Here is a 19299-nt window from a genome sequence, read left to right as displayed (position 1 = left end):
TAGGCAATTGAACATTCATGAAAAAACCATACATCAGTAGGATGAAGACCCTGCTTACCTCTACCCAAAAAAAGGAAAGAAAACCCCAAACACTGAAGAAAAAAATTCTGCTAACACAAAAATTTAAGTATTCTCATACAGCTAAAATTTCATGAAAATCTAAGATACATAGCTGTACTTGTTCCACACCAATTATTCTGATGAAAAACTTCATCACTGCATACGCAATGATATGGAAGATTTCATATGATAGTGTGTAGGAGAATGGAATATTTCTTGAATTGAGGAAGTATGGAAAAAAAATTGAAGGAGAAGAAACATACGCTAAAAATACAAAGATTAATATAAATAAAAAGAAAAATAAGCTAAATAAAAGTGTTTTTTAGAGTACCTAGGTGGATTAAGGGGTATCAAATGTTTTCATTATTACAGGTAGTAACCCCAGTTTAGCCTTCAGATACCCCGAGCAAAAATTCTGAACCTTAAGAGGCCACCCAGGGACAAGAACTGCCCACCCCGAGTTTGTGAATTGCACATACCTGAAATTTAACCTGAGGTAAACTCTACCCACACTGATGCAAACAAATCCTTGGGTGGAAAAAGTGAGGACCTTTTTAGGCATACGGGCATAAAAATAAAAACTTTGTAACATTCACTGTTATTTAATTATGGGCATGACCCAGGTTTCGTAACTTGTTTACATCGTCAGGTGCCTGATCTTACATGCATCTTATATTTATACACAAGTCTCACTCAAAATACCTTTGGCTTGATTTAAATTTTTTAAGTAGGCTATTTAGGAGGATAAAATCACCAAATCCATGCAATTTTTTGTTTTACTTGAATTTTTATTTCTTCCTACTTCCAAGTTCCCAGTTTCTGGAGGTCAACTGCTGGCTGAATCACCTATTAGCCCAAAAGGTGTCTAACAATGAATTTTGGCATTTGGTATTATACTTTTATTACATTGAAATATTATTAATGTGCACATAATTCAAAAAAGAATGAGACCAAACACGACATATTTCTAACATCATTTAAGCATTTTAAGCAAGGAAATATGTAGTCGGAAAAATATTACGGTGATTTCTGGTAAAACTCAATATCCTCGCATCAGATCATCTTGGCAGTTGATGCAGTATTTTTTCCGAAAACAGGACGTCAGGGTACAATTTGCGAGTTATACTATAAGTCTCACTTGTCAGAGTTACTGACAAAGGGATATCTTCTCAGGATATTTTGTTTCTCCCTTCTAGCAATCCCAATTCAACTGCTCATCTGGGGTTGCGCTACTTAGAAATGAGTGGGTAAGTTGCCTTCTCTTTACGAAAAAAAATTTCATGGCACAGTCATATGGCCATGCTTCAACTTTCCAGGGTGGGTCGACTTTGAACCAGCGAGTGTTTTCTGTGTTGGTTTAATAAAGTCAGGTCTCATTTTTATTAGTTTTATCTTTATCAGTTTTCGGACCATGGCCCTTCCGAAGAAACAAGTGAGAACTTTAAAAGATGGGCTGAAAATAATTGAAGATTAAGAAAAGAATCCGGACTAGAAGCATGTGAATATTGCAGAATGCCTCGGGTCCGCTAGCAGGTTCGGGGTAGAGTGAGCTACCTGGAGAAAACAAGAAGTGGGATGAAGCCGAGGATAAGGTGGGTGTGCCGCTGAAAATTAACGCAACATTGCTCACGGTTTACACATTGCCTCTATTATATCAAAAATATATTTATTAGAGATGAACATTTCAGATAATAAACTATTTTTGACCTTTGTGATCCATCTCACAACCAATCACTGCACCGGCAAAAGTGGTTATTTTGGGCATAACATGCACATTGCTCTTGTAAATACTTGTACTCAAAATGGCATTTGATGGATAAGAATTTTTACACTTGACAAATCCATAATAGCAGTGCAAATGCCGAGTAGAGTGCAAACATTTTTTAGTGAGGTGGCGTGTTCCTTTAGGATATTTGAAAGAGATATTAGTCGAATCAACAATATGACCTTCGTGTTTTGATAATGTACTGACATTCCTGTAATCAGCTAAAATCTCATTTGAATCCTTTCATAAATAATGTAATCACACGCCAAAATCCTGCTTTTCTTGGGAGATAGGCAACCTAGCCAAACATTCCTGCATTGATCGTTTTCCTGCATTTATTTTTTTTTTTCGTCCATCCCCTGAAAAACGATAGATCGAGGTTCCACTGTATCCCTAATTGATTTCTTTTGAGTCCCTGACTAATGGATTGATTCATAATTTGCAATAATGTGTAATGAAAAACTTATGGAACTGGGGGTAGGAAAGGAATTGCGTAAGTGGACAGTCATGTAATTAACTTTGTAATTTTGCTATTTGGTATACTCTTTCTTATCTAACACCACGCATACCGTTTATGATAAGAAAGAAAGCATAACACAAAGGATAATGCCAATTCGTTCTTAAAACTTATAGTGTTACACCTGTGAACCATGAACTATCACTCTTAATGATAAGCAGACCTTCACCTAATACCATAGGTGACATAAAACTTCAGAGTAGCCCACAGCCCATCCAGGTTTGCTTGAGAATGGGATGGAGTCCAGTGATAATGATGTGTGTTGAAGCCAGTTGAGCAAATTAATCAAAGTACACTGCATTACCAAGTTTTAATATTTTTAAGGGTGATCCTAATGACTGTAAAATTTTATGCACACCATAGAATTTGAAGTTTTTTGATTTGACTATTTGATTTCATAAATAACCATCATAAAACCAGCTTTCATTGTCTACTTCAACAGGAAGCAAAAATTACAATAAGACCTTCCTTAACACAGAATAAAAATTGAAAATCTCATCAAGATAAAGATTATTTTTACAAGTCTTTGGTAATAAATGACAAAAAATGTTTTCCTAATGCATAATTGTTAATTAGCAGAGAAAACGGAGGTCATGCTTACTAAGCCACTGTCGGAGAGAAAACCCTACGTAGTCACCATCCAGAAACAGACATTTTTTTAGATAAGTGCATTAAACAAGTAACTTTGTATGCAGTCAAGTGCATGGGTAGCAAGTTATTGACAACAAGGACGATCTGGACGTGAGAACAAGGACAAGGTGGAAATGAGACGTCTACAACTTGCTTTTCATCCCTGCCTGGAAGAAGATGACTAGGAAATGAAAAATGGTACCGTATATGTCTGAATATATTCCCCCCTTTTTTCCAAAAATGCCCATGACAAAAGTTAAGGGGGGGACTATATTCAAACCCATTTTTTTAATTTTTTCCCAAAACTCAAGCCTCAAAATTAGGGGGGGGGGGACTATATTCAGATGAATACGGTACTTTTTAATCATTGGTAATCAGGAGATTAGGGTTTGAATCATGGCTAAGACATTTTTTTCATGGCCAATTTCATAATTGGACATCACATGATGGCTTTAAAAAAGCAAGAATAGCATATTACTCTTTCCAATGCACTGTAATTTATATCCCAGCAGTGAAGACCAGGTTGCTTTTCAATCCTGTACTCAAAATTAGTCATTAAATTTACTTCTATCCCAGAAATCGGACGGGAACAGGGTACTTCATTAGGAAAAATTGGAACACTAAACAATTTTAATTTAAAACTAGTTCTGGCCATTGACAATTAAACGTCCCAAGTACATATCTAAATTATAAGCATTTTTATCATAAACTACTACCTTCAAATCAACCACTTTCCTCCGGTCAATCAATAAAAATTAGCCAAAGAAAAGTTTTCCTCTTCAACTCAACTTGAATTTGGACTTAGTCGTATATCCCCAACATCCACATATTACTAAATGTCCTTCTATCGCAATTTAAATAATTAAGGTGAATTAAGAGCATTCATAGAAATGTAATTTGTGCATGGGTGTACCCAGTGAGGGGCAGTAACACCTCCCCCAAAATGCCCAGGAAAAAAGTAAGGGGGACTATATTCTACATAAGGCTTCCTTGGCAGTTTTTTAATTTTTTTCCCAAAACTGGAGCCTCAAAAATCAGGGGACTATATTTGGATCGGGACTATACTTGGAGAAATAAGGTAACTCATTAAACTTGAATGACTCAATCTTTACATAATTCACTGCAAACCTCCTTAAGGGTCTTTAACGGGCTCTTTTAACACGTGAACATCCAGAAGTAAAAGATAATTTGAATGGAGCACAATATCCAACTAACCAACGGATTTGGACCTATTTTTAAGTAAAATAAAGAAATACCACCAGTCGAGTACACCACTAAACAATGAGTCAACATTATAACAAGCATTCTAGCTTTTTTTTATGGAAATCAACATCTATACACCAGCCATCTGTTAATTGTAACAGAATAACCTACAAGTTCACACTTGTGTTAGAATTCCATAGGTAAAAACAAGGTCTAAGAAAATGCTTTTTCTCCTCTGCAATTTCATATTTAGCATGATATTTTCAGAAAGACGTCTGAAATTTCACCTTCCCACTACCCGTTGTGCTGATGAATTTCCCTGTAAATACTTCAATTACATTTGTAAAATGGTTACCAGCAAAGTTGTGTAATGCAGATACAAAACTGTATAATCATTATTTTGAAATATGTTCCAACCCACTCTAACATATGCTGGTTCACATTAAGATAATTGCCTTTCTGAATGGCCCTGTGGAACAAATTACCATCTTGAAGCAGCCCTCTTTAAGTAATCATAAAAAAAATGTGCCACACTAAACAGGCACAGAATAGTAGATTAAGGCTACGTCAAGACCGTTAGGGAGTTTCGTTTTCAAATTCTATACGCATAATAGCTAGAGATCATTATGATACAGAGCAAGCAAGTTTCTTGCCATAAATTAAGGAAGGGGGAGGAGAACCCCGGGCACCGTTTATGTTATTCAACCCATCACTGAGCCCCATTTACAATCCACACCCTCATCTTCTCGAAAAGCCATTCTAATTGGAAGTGAATTTTCAGAAATACCAGGAAATGACCTTCTTTCATTAAAACTTTCAAGGGTATATGCCCTTTTTTGCTGAAGCCTTTTACTCATCTTTGACCGTACGCAATTTCAATACTGGCATGATAACCTTGTCCCCTACCCTGAATCAACTCTTCTATCTGTCATGAGAAAACTATTGCAGGCTCAACTGTGCTTATAGAAGTTATTTAAGCCTAGAAACGAAAAGCAATGATAATGCCTCACTTGCATCTAATAATAACTTCTAAATGTAAATGAGACTTTCAAGAAAAAACAGAATCTAAAGGCATTTAAATGTAAGAGCAAATTATTCAGAGCCTACCAAGGGCATAACTACACTTTGAACAGGCATATATCAAGGAAAACTTACACTACCAAATGATTCCCAAGTTCAAAACTTCACAAGTTTTCTGTATATAAACTCTGGTTTAGGTTTAGATTACACCAGTAACATTAAAGTGAGAATACAAATCATGAAAATATCAAGAAGCAAGGCAAAAATATTCAATACTGAAACAAATTCAACCAAAACGAATCAACTCTAATAATTGATCTAAAGATAATGTGAATTGGAGAATAAGAGAAATGACTGAGTAGATTGGGCAAAAAAAGGGAAAACCATAAATTCCACAAAAATCTTCTCAAAAACTTAACAAATTCTCCTAAGAGAACATAACCCCAACTAACAGGATTAATAAATAAATGCAGGCATAACTGATCATGTCAAAGAATTGAAATTAATATCCTTAAAAGGACATCCATGGAACAAAAAGTACTTCTAGTAGCAATCACTTATCTCCTTTCGAAGGGCGATATCAATGTTAAAAACAACAAAATTCGCTAAGATATTTTTTAACAGTAATATAACGATTACCAGTAATATATCTGTTTGGATGGTTGTGAAACCATATAAATCACTGGCATAAAACATGATAAATCAAGCGTCCATATCCCCTGTCACTTTAGCAAAAGCGCTTTATCCGAAGAATAAACTGTGGATGTGAATGTTATCACACCCATGACATGAAAATCTTCCAAATTCACCACTGCCCGATAGCTAGATATACTTGTTATACAAACCAAAACCGAATACGAATATGGAGACGATTCAGATGTTCACAAAAATATAGGGGGTTACAAGGCTACGGCGATACCTGCATTGATTTCATTAAGGGTGTGGCATTGCATCTTCCCGACAGTTATTTTAACCATAAAAACAACTGGATAACTCCTCAATAAAAATAATAGCCAGCAAGGCGTTCACAACAAAATGGATACCCTGATACTGGATATGAAACGAGTACTTACCCTGTATAAACTATTGATATCCAAAGACTGAAATTTTGATTTGCCTTTCTCCCCCTTCGTTGCAAGCCCCGATAGTGTGGACATAGTGACCACAGACAACCATTTAGATGAAACGGACCCGTAGAGCGAACCTTTTGGCTGAAATTACACAAAGCGACAAATTAGGCATCGATCGCAATAAAAGAAATCACAAATTCAACACATAAAGGTAAGACTTAATGAAATATGAGTAAATGGTCACAGAAATTCAGCAATCTCAACTAACTGAAACAAAACATTGACAATTGACAGGTAGCGTTCCTCAAACTGATCTCATAAGTTAATTAACCCAGCATATGTGCTGAAATACAAGACTAATGAAATAAAAAAGGAAAATTTGAACGGAACTAGCGTCGATGAGAGTGATAAAATTAACTTTTATTACAAAAAGCGTCTTCACGAATTTGGCTGTAACATTGTCAGTAAGGTTTTTGAACTCATTCATTACGCAACCAACAAATGTAAACGAAATAAGAAGTTATACCACAAAAAGGAATGGGAATAATCTTATTTCTAAAACTATATTCCCTATATTTAAGCTCGGAATCGACACATCATCGTAAAACATCTAATAATCTGTATTAAGTTACAGGATAGACGTAGTGAATTAATCAACCTTTCTGACCACTAGGCTATTGAATAAGCTGATTACCTTGGTCCGCCCAGGTGGGTACAAATTATAAGATGGAAAATAATCCTTTCCGAATTCAGTATAGGACGGATGATTAGGGATTTTATTTTAACTTTCTTGAGTGACTAATGCCACAAACTGCAAGATGGCGAACAACGACTCAGTTCGACGATCAATACATGACGTCACGAAGCTCCCATCAGGCAACTTTGCGAGTACGGAAGCATCGTAATGTTTCAAAAATTTTGAAAATGTCAATACTTCCTGAATTTAAAATTTATTCAATTGTATGTTGTTTGTTGTAAATAGTCGAGGATAATCTAAAATGGTACTAATGCGTGTGAATTTCTATCCAACGCCTAAAGTTTCTAATTTCACCCTTTCTTGGCCTATGTTGTGGCACCGTACTTCAGATAATGTTTTTATTTGCACTTATAATATTTACTTTTTATAGGCGGTAACCCTCCACACAGACGTTGGTGATATCAAAATTGAATTATACTGTGAATCTTGCCCCAAGTCGTGTGAGGTACGTACTTTCATTGATCGTGGGTTAAGTAGGTCGATCCGCCGCTATGCGACCGAGTTTTCTGTTCTCTATGTTTGAATTATTGTATTTTCCAGAATTTTTTGGCTCTCTGTGCCAGTGATTATTACAATGGCTGTCTTTTTCATCGTAATATGAAAGGATTTATTGTGCAGACCGGAGATCCCACCAACACCGGGAAAGGCGGTAATTCAATATGGGGTAGAAAGTTTGAAGACGAATTTAAAGATGACTTGAAGGTATTTCAGTTTTTATTGAGTATCTCATTCCTAATTTATAAGTGTTAGATAATAATTTATATTTTTTGTAGCACTGCTGCAGGGGCATAGTGTCGATGGCTAATAGTGGACCGAACTCGAATGCTAGTCAGTTTTTTATCACGTATGCCGAGCAACCGCATTTAGATTTAAAATATACTATCATAGGAAAGTGAGTACCGTCCTTTTGGTATAACTGCTATATTCGAATGTTTACGGATGAGTTATTGTTTCAATTAACTTGTTTTACAGGGTAATTGATGGATTTGATGGCTTGGAAGAGCTGGAGAAACTCCCTGTAAACCCCAAAAACTACAGACCTCTTACTGAAACGAGGATAACCAGTGTGACGATACATGCGAACCCCTTAGCGTCGTGAATTTTGGAGATTGACAACGTCGTGTCTTAAATGCTGTGATGGCTTTTGAAATGACAGGGGTAAATAAGGAGGTGGAAATATTTTCTCTTCTGTACTATTTATTCCTGCCTAAAGCATTCGGTGAGATCGGCAAGAATTACAACTATGCTAGCTATTCAAGGATTGTTAGTACGAGTTAACCATTGTAATGTGTCAATTCGTATGTTCAATTTTTGCCAGATGGAATGACTCGATTTGAAATAAATCCTCTGTATACTTGTGTACCTGCTACTTAATTTTTTTTCATAATCTTATGGGTAAACATCTGCTTGATGCTTTTGTACATCGTACCTATTGAAAAACATTTTGCTGATGATAGTATATTGTTATATCCCGTAATTATCTTACCGTTTTTTCCCTTATTCAGAATATCGATTATTTACAGCTCATTATTACAAATTCTTCTTGATCTACTGGTGCTGCTGCATGCTTAATATTCATAGCCAACAATTTCTTCTCCCTTACAGAAGGCATCCACAGTAAAACTTAAGCAAGTAAGAAGTGAAAGCACTATGACCTGAAGATATCTTCTGAAGTAGGGGAAAAAACGTTTGTCTTGAATGTTGATCCATGCAGCTTCCCCAATAGTAGTACCTACTAGAAGAAAGTTCAACAGCTGCTGGGGAAGCCTTCCCTCAATTGATATAGGTATCGTGCCATTAGTGAAGATCTTTTTAATCACTCTGGCCTCTCCTTCAACTATAATATTTCCTTCATTTGCTCTTGCTTCCTCATTGGGCCATTGAAAACCTAGTAGCTCTTAAACCTTGCCAACAAGCCGTCTCAAATTCTGCTTTCATTTTTCTCCAATCTTCCCTTACTTTTCCTTTTGAGCTCTATCTTGGTCTCCTTGAAGTGTTCCTTCTCATGCTCTCTTTATCATCAAGCTTTTATCCCCCTGCAGCACGTGGCCCAGCCATCTTTCAAAGGGAGTGATAGGGTTGGGAAATGAAGTTCGTAGCGTGACTGCATGTTTGCAGCACTACCCTATAGTGTTACAATGCCCCAGACATAAGACTAGATGGACAGCCATTTGCGAGAAAAAAGCTCCAAAACTTTCATTCCTACAGTATATAATACCCACGCATCCGCTCTCTCAACCGAATGGCATGGTGGCCGAGGTAGTTAGCTTCAGGACTGAATTTGGGCATGAAGTATCATGGTACATAGTTGGTTGCTTAACAACATATTGGCATTTTATGTCGTTATAATATTTATGGCAATGATGTTATAATACCAATGAAGTATTATTTCTTCCATTTATGCATTGCACTTATTATTCATTATGCTTATCTCACTGCTTGATTAGTTGATAGGTTACCTTGATTTTTATTCAAGGTCATGGTTTGTTTGTTATCTCTCCTCTATTCACATTTTAGTGTGTCTGCTCTTCCACTTCCTTCTCCCCCATTTTTGAACCACTTCTCTCTGTAATCCATAGCTTCATAATTTTAACCCACTCCTAAAAACTTAGTTATATCATTTCCATTTCTAGTCACCCTTTAGAATATAGATATTTTTCTGGTACCACTGAGTGGCATGAATGCAAATCCACCCAATAATATGAACCCTTTTGCACCAAATGTTGGCTATAGCTGGCTAGCGTTTTCATGGGCAGAATACCTAACGTTGGCTATAGCCACATGAATTTTTCCATGAAAGCGAATGAATGTTGGCCATAGCTGACGAGGGGAAGGGAAATGATCGCTGAGGTGGCAATGGTCAAAGATATTCCGGCCCTGCCTGAGACTCAGCTTAGTGAGACCTTAGTGCACACACTTATTGTGCACACCTTAGTGCACAATAGGTCCTGACCCTCCCATTCACTTATGATCCTCCTCACAGCAAGAATCCGTGGTGAAGTGGTTGAATTGTCAATGATTTTAGTAAAGAAAAATTTGTTGCGTACTAAAAATTTTTATATTTTGAAATGAACTTCCTTGTTTGTTCTGTGTATAAGCAACTTGTAAATAAAATTTTCAAGTTATTATTAACAGACTTTGGGAGTAGAAGTCTTAGTACCATTTGATTACTAACTTTGTTTACAGAAATCCATTTAAAATTCTAGAGTGCTTAAAAAATGTTAGTAATTTTTATGTTAGTTTAAATTATTGAAATGGTGAACAATGATTATTATAAAAAAGACTGCTAGTGCTTTAAAAAGACTGTGTGGACTCATGCTGAGTAAGGGTTCACAGGTCTTGTCCAGCAGAAGGGGTAATGGTGGGATGCCCCATTGAGTTGAGGCTGAAGTTGAAGGGACAAGAATACTTAGAAAACTCCTCTCCAAAAAAGAGCTCCGTTGGGAGTGGTGTAAAATATTCTCATGCTACTCGTAGAACAGAAAACATTTTTCTTTGTTAGGTGTAGGCAGGAAAGAGTTAAGCTAAATAATTTTGTGGCACCGTTCTTAAATCTTTGCCATATTTTGAATTACCATGGGTTTAAATAGAATAAACTAATGGCTTTTATTATCAGTGGCAGCTCAATGCTCCTCTTGAGGATAGTTAGAATAATTTATTTTTTTGTCATTTTGCTCCTTGACTGGTGCACTCATTACTATACTGAAGTTCAATCATTCGGTTAGTGAGGCAAAATACAGAAAATATTATTTCAATATTAGTCATAATTTCAGCTTTTACTCAACAAGACTGTTTAATCACACTGCAAGCCATTTCCCAATTTAAAGTAAGAATAAAATTCGTTTAAAAATGAATGAGTTGTGTGTCATGCCCAAAACGTATGTTTTATCCCTAAAAATATGCTTCCTAATACATAATATATATTGATAAAAATTATTGCAATATCAGTAGGGTGGATTTGGGAGTGTGTGCCAACATCATATGAAAGAAATGCAGAATTATTGCATCAGGTTGTAGCACTGAAATAGGACTGATGGATTAAAGAGCTAGCTTCATTATAAAGTGAAGTTCTTTATGATTCAAAACTCCTCAGGAGAATTAGGGTTTTCAGGTCAGCACAACGAGAAAAATACTTCAAATGAGTACAATATACATAACATACAAAACAGTTCAAAAATCTTTTGAAATATTAATGATTATTGAAGGGAAAGAAAATTAGCTAAATTTGGCCTTGAACCAATTATGCTTGTATTTAGAGTTCAGTGTGCTAACCACTAGGCTGATTGGCTGGCAATGTTGTGGAATTGGTGACATGGGTGGGCTCATTATAAATAATTAATTAAAAAGCTAACAAGGAGGAGAAGGACCAAATAATTACTAAATAAACATCTGTGCATCTTCTGTAGCAAAGAAAAAATACAGGATTCAACCTTGGTAGCCTACCCAGGTTAGTGATAATGTGTGGAATGTATTGGAAGGGAAAAAAGAGATGTTCTTCTGTGAAAAAATAAACATTCTAATAAAAATGAATGTGAGACACCACTTCGGATCTAACTGCGCATATTTTTTTAACTTAATTAATCAAAGCTTAAATAAAGTTTGTGGCTAAGTTTGCTAAAAATAAAGTGCTAGTGTTATCCTAAAAATTATACTCCTTCTTGACACCAACTGTTGATTTTGTACAAGGCTCCTATTTCGGTCCCTCCAACTGGTTGTAATCAAGGTTTTACTGCGTATGTTAGAGTATGCACTTGATGACTACTGATTGAAAAGTTAATTTCAAAGTACATATTAGCTTTGACATTAAATTTATTCAATCAATTTATTGTCAAATTATTATCAACAATAATGATCATGTGTCATTCCAAATTAATGATATTTAAAATCAAATATGATTTACCTCTGGTTACTGTGATAATAATAAAAACACCCCAATAGTCGGCTTTCTTCCAGTTGACTTCCTGTATTTAATAGCATTACCATATGATGGGCTAATGATATTGTAATGCATAGTGAGCGTAGTTAACCTTTTTAAAAAGTGACGTCTCGTTATCATCATTGAAATATTACATATAGTTAACTTGATGAGCATGTGTAACAATTCGTCTGACAACATTTTTTTTTCTAAATGCCTAACGTAAAAGGACAGAAATTATCTTTCATATAAGGCAAGGTCATGAAAATAAAATATAATGGACAAAACAGAATATGTATTAACAGACCCAATGCTGTTAGCACTGTAAAAGGAAGGGGTTCAAAATTCTTCTTCACAGATTGTCTTAGTGAGGTATTTTTGGTCCCATTGTCACAGCCGTTACACATTAATGAACCCAAAAACATTTTGTTGGTATTTTTTTTCTTTGCTTTTGGCATCTGTGGTAACCAAATCAGCACCAAAACTGTTGAGAGTTTATAATAGCTCAAGATGAATATATGCCTTTCAGTCTGTTATTCTCGGGATCAAACGGGCTGCGAAGATGTAATTCAGCAGGATAGCGAGTCCCCATGACCTCAATTTCATATCGACCTGATTCCAGGAAGCTTTTGGTCACTGACTTTCCCTCTGGGTGCCTCACGTATCTGAGATGAAAAAGAAACATAAGCATTACTAAACATGTAGCAAAAGTTCATGAATTTAAGGAGCCACCTAGTTTCTAATCCTATTGATGAAAAGTATCAAACATGTAGCAGGGGTTAAATACCTCAGAAAACCAAGTTTGCTGTTTTTAATTTTAAATTTAATGAACAACTTTTGCTGCCACTAATCAGAAGTTACTGCTGTGTTGTTGCCACCTCTAATAGGCTGCTAGAGACCAATTAATTTTGTTTTGAATAAATAAGCCAGGTGATTTGTGTAACACAATATTTCCTGTCCCCCTTCTGATCCCAACACCGAACAATTCTGATATTAAATTTTATCTAATGATGCTAGACATTCCTAAGTCACCAGTGACTACCTTATCTTTTACTTCTTGAATTAGGCTTCAATGATCACATGACGACTGACAACAAGAGTATTCTCTACAGGCAGCTACTTATAAGTTTCACTGGGAATTATTTTCATGGATAGCTTATAATACCCTCCCTTTCAAGTCTACCCTTGGTGGGCAGTCAAGTCAAGCCAATATATACTGTACAATTCACCCAAAGATTCTCTCTTTAATCCATTCCAAGGTCTGTTTCCACAGAAGAACTGTGGAAGTGATTCCCCTGACATTTCTTGGATTAGCGAGCAGGAATTATCTTTCCCTGTAGAACAAGGTCATGTGTCATCATAAGTTATGCATTGCAGATTCCATGTAACAACATACATATGGTGAAGAGAATACATGTTGATCATAGGATATTTATCTGCTCCTATTTAATTTCAAAAGAGAATGGTAATAAAAGTTTTGCTAACTGAATCACTGTCTATGTGTGCAACAATCCCTCATAATAAAAAAAACTACCCCGTATTCATATTACAACAGTTGAGCATGGAAAAATACGAAAATTCGGCAAGAATTCTTTGGAGGTTGACTCCAACAGCATTTGTAACAGCAACGAAAATACCCAACTACAGAGGCACTGACACATTTTCACGTTAACTCCCATTCTGTTGAAAATAAAAGCTTTACGCTCTACTGAATTAAGCTTATAGTTATTGTAAGTCCAACTATTTTTCATTTGAACCTGCTTAATTGGAGGCAAGTCAGTTTTAAATAGTGTGCCTAGTAAGCATCTTTTAGCTGCCTCCATTTGTCCTGCAGAGGTGGGTGAAGCCTGAGGAATAAGGCAATGCATGCTGCTGTCACAATCATGTTGAATCACCATCAACTTATACGCATGCTAGAAATAAGATTATCTTTTTGGGATGACCTTGGAAGCTCAAATGTGCATAAAAGAGGCCTTTTAACAGCTCATTTTTCCAGTACAACTGAAATATAGTTGGAAGAGCTCTTGAAAACCTTTCTTTGAAAAGACACTACGTAAATAAGAATTATGTATTAATGATCTCCTTCTGTTGCAGCAGCAATGAAATTAGAACTAATAATTGAACATTTAAAGCCAGAGTTACATATTTCAGCTAATATCTGACGTTCATCTAAAAATGAATTATGCTCTGATGAATCAATGAATAAAAGTCATATTAAAAATCATTAAATATTATACAAGTATGGAAAATAACATACCCAAATCCAATGCTGGCGCCAAGGGAAAATCCATATTCACCACGCCTAAGGAAGCCAACAACTTGATCATCCCTCCAAATTGCCTCTAGTCCCCAAAGTGGAACCTCCCTATGAAATGATATTTATAAGCCAAATGAGTCATTTTCACTAAATTATTCAGAATTGATTTTACTTTGTTTAAATAATGAAACTTTAATGACAAAACCGCATACGTCCAAAGATGAGTTACACAATTCTCTTAAAAAAGTTAGACATTCAAGATCCCGCACCTTACTTTGAAAGTGGCTGAAAGTTATGATAAACTAGAATGTATCAAACAGTTGGCCCGGTAATATAAAGAATATTCATGGAAATTTTCAATATTGCCATCTTCTCAACAGAAAACCATCTGGGTAATCCTTAAGGCATTGAAAGAAGATGGATATTTATAACATTAGCTAATCTATATAGGTCATTCGACCAGATGATTGCCTGTCAGGTCACCAATTTTGAACAAAATTGGAAAATCGTCTTCATTCAATTATAAAACAAAAACCCCAAAGTTTTTTGTGATGCCTACAATGGTATATAAGAAATTGCATATTGCACAACAGAAATTTTACAAAAGCATATTTGTATTAGATGGAACTCATAACTCCAGAAGTAAGGAGGTTATAAAAGTATAAAATTACTCATTTTTAAGGGATTGAAGTGAAAACGATTTGTAGTAAAATTAAAATTTATAAATCATGTTTTTTACAAATTCAAACTTCCAAATCGATTTTTGACAACATAGCTACCCCTTCCAATTTTCTCATTTTTTAAGTGTTGTAGATACAACCCTCCTCTACACATTCAAAACATTTGGCTATTTATAAAATATTTATAAGCCATGTTTTAACAGGGAGGCAACTCTTAGGAAAGGGAAACATAGAAAGTCTGGAAATTTCAATGTTTTTTTAAGTTATAGAACGTAAAGGTCATTAACCAAGCTGTCATTTTTTCTGTGAATTAAATGGTGACTTTTAATCATCCACCTGGACACTGTTTATTATAGCTTTAATACTATAATCTTTTACATTCCTTCTTACTTCATATTGTCTTGAACATTTATAACTTACTCTTTCAAAACAAAAAAAGCCAGGCGTTTTGGAGGTCCCTGCTTCCGATATCTTTCTACTGCTTCTTTCCCTAGATATTCTCCTTTGCGTCGACAAGTAAAAGCTAATCCAGCCTCAATTGGATTGTCATCAGATCTCAGGTCAGCATTCCATAAATGATACCCTATAGATTAAATGAAAATTAGAGGTTTTCACTATTTTTATGGTAAATATTAAGAGTGTATTATAGATGCATCCTAAATAATACTTTATTTTATCAATTTATATGCAATAGGCTAGGTTTCACTTATAAATTAATCATGTAACATTTGAGTGTTATAATTTCATCTAGTAATTTTAATCCTGCAAAATATTTTTATTTTAGAAGAGCAGCAAAGCGTATCGAGTGAGTTTTTAAGATATTGAGTTTGACGTATCCATTGCCTTATTCAGAAAAAAATGAACCCTATTTGAATGTTTATAGCTAGCAAATGCATAAAGTTGAGGCTAATCATGCCAAACTGAGAGAAATAAAACACCCAGGGCCTATGTAAGCAGTAAGCAAAGTGTGCAGCTGTGTAGGGCGATAAGCAAAAGGGAGCACCTAAGTGCTCAGTCCAATGTTCAGTACTAATCAAACAAGGAGATTAAAGAGATTGAGAGGGGCTGCGTAATGTTGTTCACTCACACTAGAAAAATGTCTAGAACCTGCCCTGCAAACACCATAAACAAAACACGAGGCATGCATTAGAATAGAATACATTTTTTAAAACGTACAGCATTTCTCACACAAATTGCAGAGTAAAATCCAGCCGTAAAAATTATGACATTCTCAATAAATTTAGTGGCTTTGCTCAAATAATATAAATTGGAGAAAGACACCAGTTAGGAGAAGGTTTCATGGAAGACTATAGGATCTTAAAAATATTTTTCAGCTGCAAGGTCCCCTTTTCTCATTTGTTTTAATTCTTAAGCTGAACTAATGCCTCTCAATGTAGATGAATTCTTTTCTTCCTCACATTTACATTTCTTAACATAGTTTGATCTGAAAATCTCAGATTTATGCATCCCCTTAAAGTGAGGCTGTAGTCAATCGGGTAGAGGTCAGGGGTTCATTTTTCCCCAAAAATATGACAAATGTTTGGGAGATATAGTTTTAAGTTTCCCTATTCCAAATGAGCCCCAGCATTTTTTTCTGGGTACTGCCCTGCCTCAATGATAGCCTCACGTACACCCTCTAAAGCCTGACCATGTCTTGTGCTGAACTCCCAACGATTTTACTCTTGAAAAATTCAAAGAAAAATTTCCCAATTTCCCACCTAACCTTCATCTATTGGAGACATTTTATCAGTTAAATTCAAGGCAAAATTTCAGAAACAGCTGTTTTGGCTTTAGCTGGAGCATTCATATATAGTGATTTCCAGAACCCACAGAGGTTCTCAAAACATTTTTTGACCTCTATTCCATTTAATGAAGTTAAGACATTGTATTAAACTAAAATTTGAGCTACGAAAGCAATTAATTGGTTGAGTTGAGCAGATTCTGCAATTATACACTAAAAGTAAATTTTTTCCTACACCGCACAAAAAATTTAACCTAATCTCCAGTTGACAGTGAACTCAGTACTGGGACAAGTTTGCGTTTCCCTAAATGTCTGAAGAACAGTTCAGTGAACATCTGCAACTAGTTCTAGGACCTGTTCTGGGACAAAGTCCAGTGACAGTGTACACGCAGATAAAGCGAACCTTTCCCATCCCTCCCTTTACCCTCCCAAATTCTCCTGGCCTCCCTTTCCTCTTGTAGTATTGCACCTATTTCTTTGCAAGTCATCATCAAATCTTTTAACAGCTACTACAGTACTTTTTTCATTCCTATCTAAGTAATTCTTCTTCTTGCGCAGTTAGAAGATCCTCTGGCTCTTGGTCATAAGAATTGCTATGGATAGAAGTTCTCTCCCCTGATTTTCATTCCTTATTCTCATATTGCTTATTTTTTAATGCAGGTGTGAGGATGGAGTGCTTAGCCAGTAGAAGGTACAAGGGGAAGACCAAAGAGGAGATGTAGGGACAGCATTGAGAATGATTTGCAGAGAAGGGTTTGACTGGAAGTGATAATAAATTATGTGACTTGGAGGCAACTCGTTAGGAACAGCAACTCCTAAGCTGCAGAGAAAGAGGAAGAATAATTCTCATATTGTTTTTTCCACATACCTACTGATAAGAGATAAACTGCTGGTGAGTGGCTAATCAAATTATGGAAAATGTAAATTAGTTTCTACGTCTTCAATCAGTACTGCCAAATAATAAATCTCATCGATCATAAAAAAAATTGTGTGAGCAATGATTTCCTAACAATTTTCATTGCTCACCAATCCATTGGCTGTGAATACTCTTTAATTTTCATTCAGTGCAATGCTATTAGTTTCCATTTTTTCACTTTCAAATTACTATTCACGCTTTTAATACAATCTTTCAGTGTTTACTTATACCTTTCTCACAGTCATTCCCGTACTTTGGAGGCTGTGGACATCTTTTACAGAATCCCTGTGCCTCTTGGTCTCATGTTATCAATGTGTCCTTTGTACTTACTTTGTGGTTTTCTGTATTAGTACCCACACACAAAATAAGCATCTATTAGATTTCTAATAGATATATACAGATAGATAAATAGTTATGTAATAGTCATCTACCGTAGATATCTATTAGATATATTATTGTCAAAACAGCAGCATGTCTAATAGATATCTACGGTAGATGTCTATTAGATCAGTGGCGCAGTGAGGGGGGGGGGGTTTGGGGGATAAACCCCCTTCCCCCCCCCAGAGCTCAGAGAAATTTTAAAATGTAATCCATTTTACTTTTCTGGATCAGTATTACTTATAGAATAAAGATAGGATTTATCAGATATCCCTCAGAAAGCCGTAAAACTCACCATTTTGAACCATTATTCTTCAATTTTTTCTGGAGGAGGGCCCCTGCAACTCCTGCTTACCTGGTAGTTATGCAATAACTCCACATACTTAAGTATTAGTTGCGCCTAAAACCACCCCTAGCTTTAATTCCTAGCTGTGCCCCTGTATTAGATAACTATTTATGTATCTATATGTAGATATCTATTAGATGTTTATATTTTATCTAATAGATGTCTCATAGACAACTATTCATAGATGAAAATAGACAATATATATATATATATATATATACAAATTCAGAGGTCAGGAAAGAAAGGGATAGGAACATGGAATAGAAAAAGGACGAGGACAACGGTGCTAGACGCCAGGCATCGTTCAACGCATGGCAAAAGTCCGCCATCGCACGAGTAAGGAACCAAAAAATTTGTCCCTTAATCAAATGTTAAATTGCTTCCATAGCTCATGAATCGCATTTAAAAACACACTTTCAGAGATGCCCTTAAAACCGCCCCTCATCACCTGTACATCTAATATACATACTTCTAATAGGCATCTATTAGATATACATATGTATATTCAAAGATGAAAATAGATAATATATAGATATCTATTGTCCGTGTAGGTAATGATACCTTTTCATTTTTTGACAATTGCATAATTTATTTCTCCCTCAAAAATCTACTTTCTTTTTGTTGGAGGAAAAGAAAATAATAATTTGTTTGTCTATGATAAGATCTGTTCACCTGTTGAATGTTGCTGTTGCTGCTCTTTTTCTGTTTGTTCATTACTGTTGTAGATGTTGACTCAACAATGTAGTATGTAGTTGAGTAAATACAGTCTCTCGAAATGGATCTCTAAAACTGGATGTTCTTCATTTACTGATTTAACCTGCCAAATTTCATTTCAAATTACACACATATACTTTCAACACTTGTCCTAATTGTCTTTTCTCATTCCTAGCATAAATCTTTTGCCAGAGATTGTTGCATATAGAGAAGAGTGCGTGAAGATGTTACATATGTCACATGTTCATCGACCAAGGCAATTCATACATTGATGTGTCCTGTACCTATGTTTTGAAATCCATTGGTATAAACTTGAAGCGATTTATTTCG

The 19299-nt window shown here is 35.5% G+C and overlaps 3 protein-coding genes across 5 annotated transcripts in view; 1 reads left to right on the top strand and 2 right to left on the bottom strand.

Annotated features, from left to right (window-relative positions):
* LOC124169510 overlaps positions 1 to 7072 on the bottom strand; it is a 113271-nt gene extending 106199 nt beyond the window's left edge. The window contains 2 exon segments of the mRNA XM_046548142.1: positions 6269 to 6406; positions 6960 to 7072. Of these exon segments, the coding sequence (XP_046404098.1) occupies positions 6269 to 6352 (84 nt within the window). The 5' untranslated portion in view covers positions 6353 to 6406; positions 6960 to 7072.
* Positions 7073 to 7144: 72 nt separating this feature from the next.
* On the top strand, positions 7145 to 17968 carry LOC124169507 (peptidyl-prolyl cis-trans isomerase-like 3). 3 transcript variants are annotated; one of them, XR_006867144.1, is made up of 7 exons: positions 7145 to 7266; positions 7393 to 7467; positions 7563 to 7724; positions 7796 to 7914; positions 7995 to 8180; positions 8628 to 8808; positions 17276 to 17968. XR_006867144.1 is itself a non-coding variant. In XM_046548141.1 (5 exons), the coding sequence occupies exons 1-5, from the start codon at positions 7264 to 7266 to the stop codon at positions 8119 to 8121; spliced, it is 486 nt and encodes a 161-aa protein (XP_046404097.1). In that variant the 5' UTR covers positions 7145 to 7263; the 3' UTR covers positions 8122 to 8384. The 3 variants fall into 3 exon arrangements, 1 of the variants encoding a protein (XP_046404097.1); XR_006867145.1 differs by lacking the exon at positions 8628 to 8808 and having other exon boundaries at positions 17276 to 17965; XM_046548141.1 differs by lacking the exons at positions 8628 to 8808; positions 17276 to 17968 and having other exon boundaries at positions 7995 to 8384.
* LOC124169506 (sarcosine dehydrogenase, mitochondrial) overlaps positions 12218 to 19299 on the bottom strand; it is a 31249-nt gene continuing 24167 nt past the window's right edge. Inside the window, exons 15-17 of the mRNA XM_046548140.1 lie at positions 15295 to 15457; positions 14195 to 14302; positions 12218 to 12602 (exon numbers count right to left, since the gene is read on the bottom strand). Coding sequence (XP_046404096.1) covers positions 12443 to 12602; positions 14195 to 14302; positions 15295 to 15457 — 431 coding nt within the window. The 3' untranslated portion in view covers positions 12218 to 12442. The remainder of the gene's footprint in view (positions 12603 to 14194; positions 14303 to 15294; positions 15458 to 19299) is intronic.

The sequence above is a fragment of the Ischnura elegans genome, chromosome 12, assembly GCF_921293095.1.
Source record: "Ischnura elegans chromosome 12, ioIscEleg1.1, whole genome shotgun sequence".
NCBI classification, from domain to species: domain Eukaryota; kingdom Metazoa; phylum Arthropoda; class Insecta; order Odonata; family Coenagrionidae; genus Ischnura; species Ischnura elegans.
This window is presented reverse-complemented; position numbering and strand designations above follow the sequence as displayed.

Coding starts and splice junctions, on each gene's coding strand:
- LOC124169507 (XM_046548141.1), top strand. Junction 7,468..7,562: donor CTTGCCCCAAGTCGTGTGAG/GTACGTACTTTC, acceptor TGTATTTTCCAG/AATTTTTTGGCTCTCTGTGC. Junction 7,725..7,795: donor AATTTAAAGATGACTTGAAG/GTATTTCAGTTT, acceptor TATTTTTTGTAG/CACTGCTGCAGGGGCATAGT.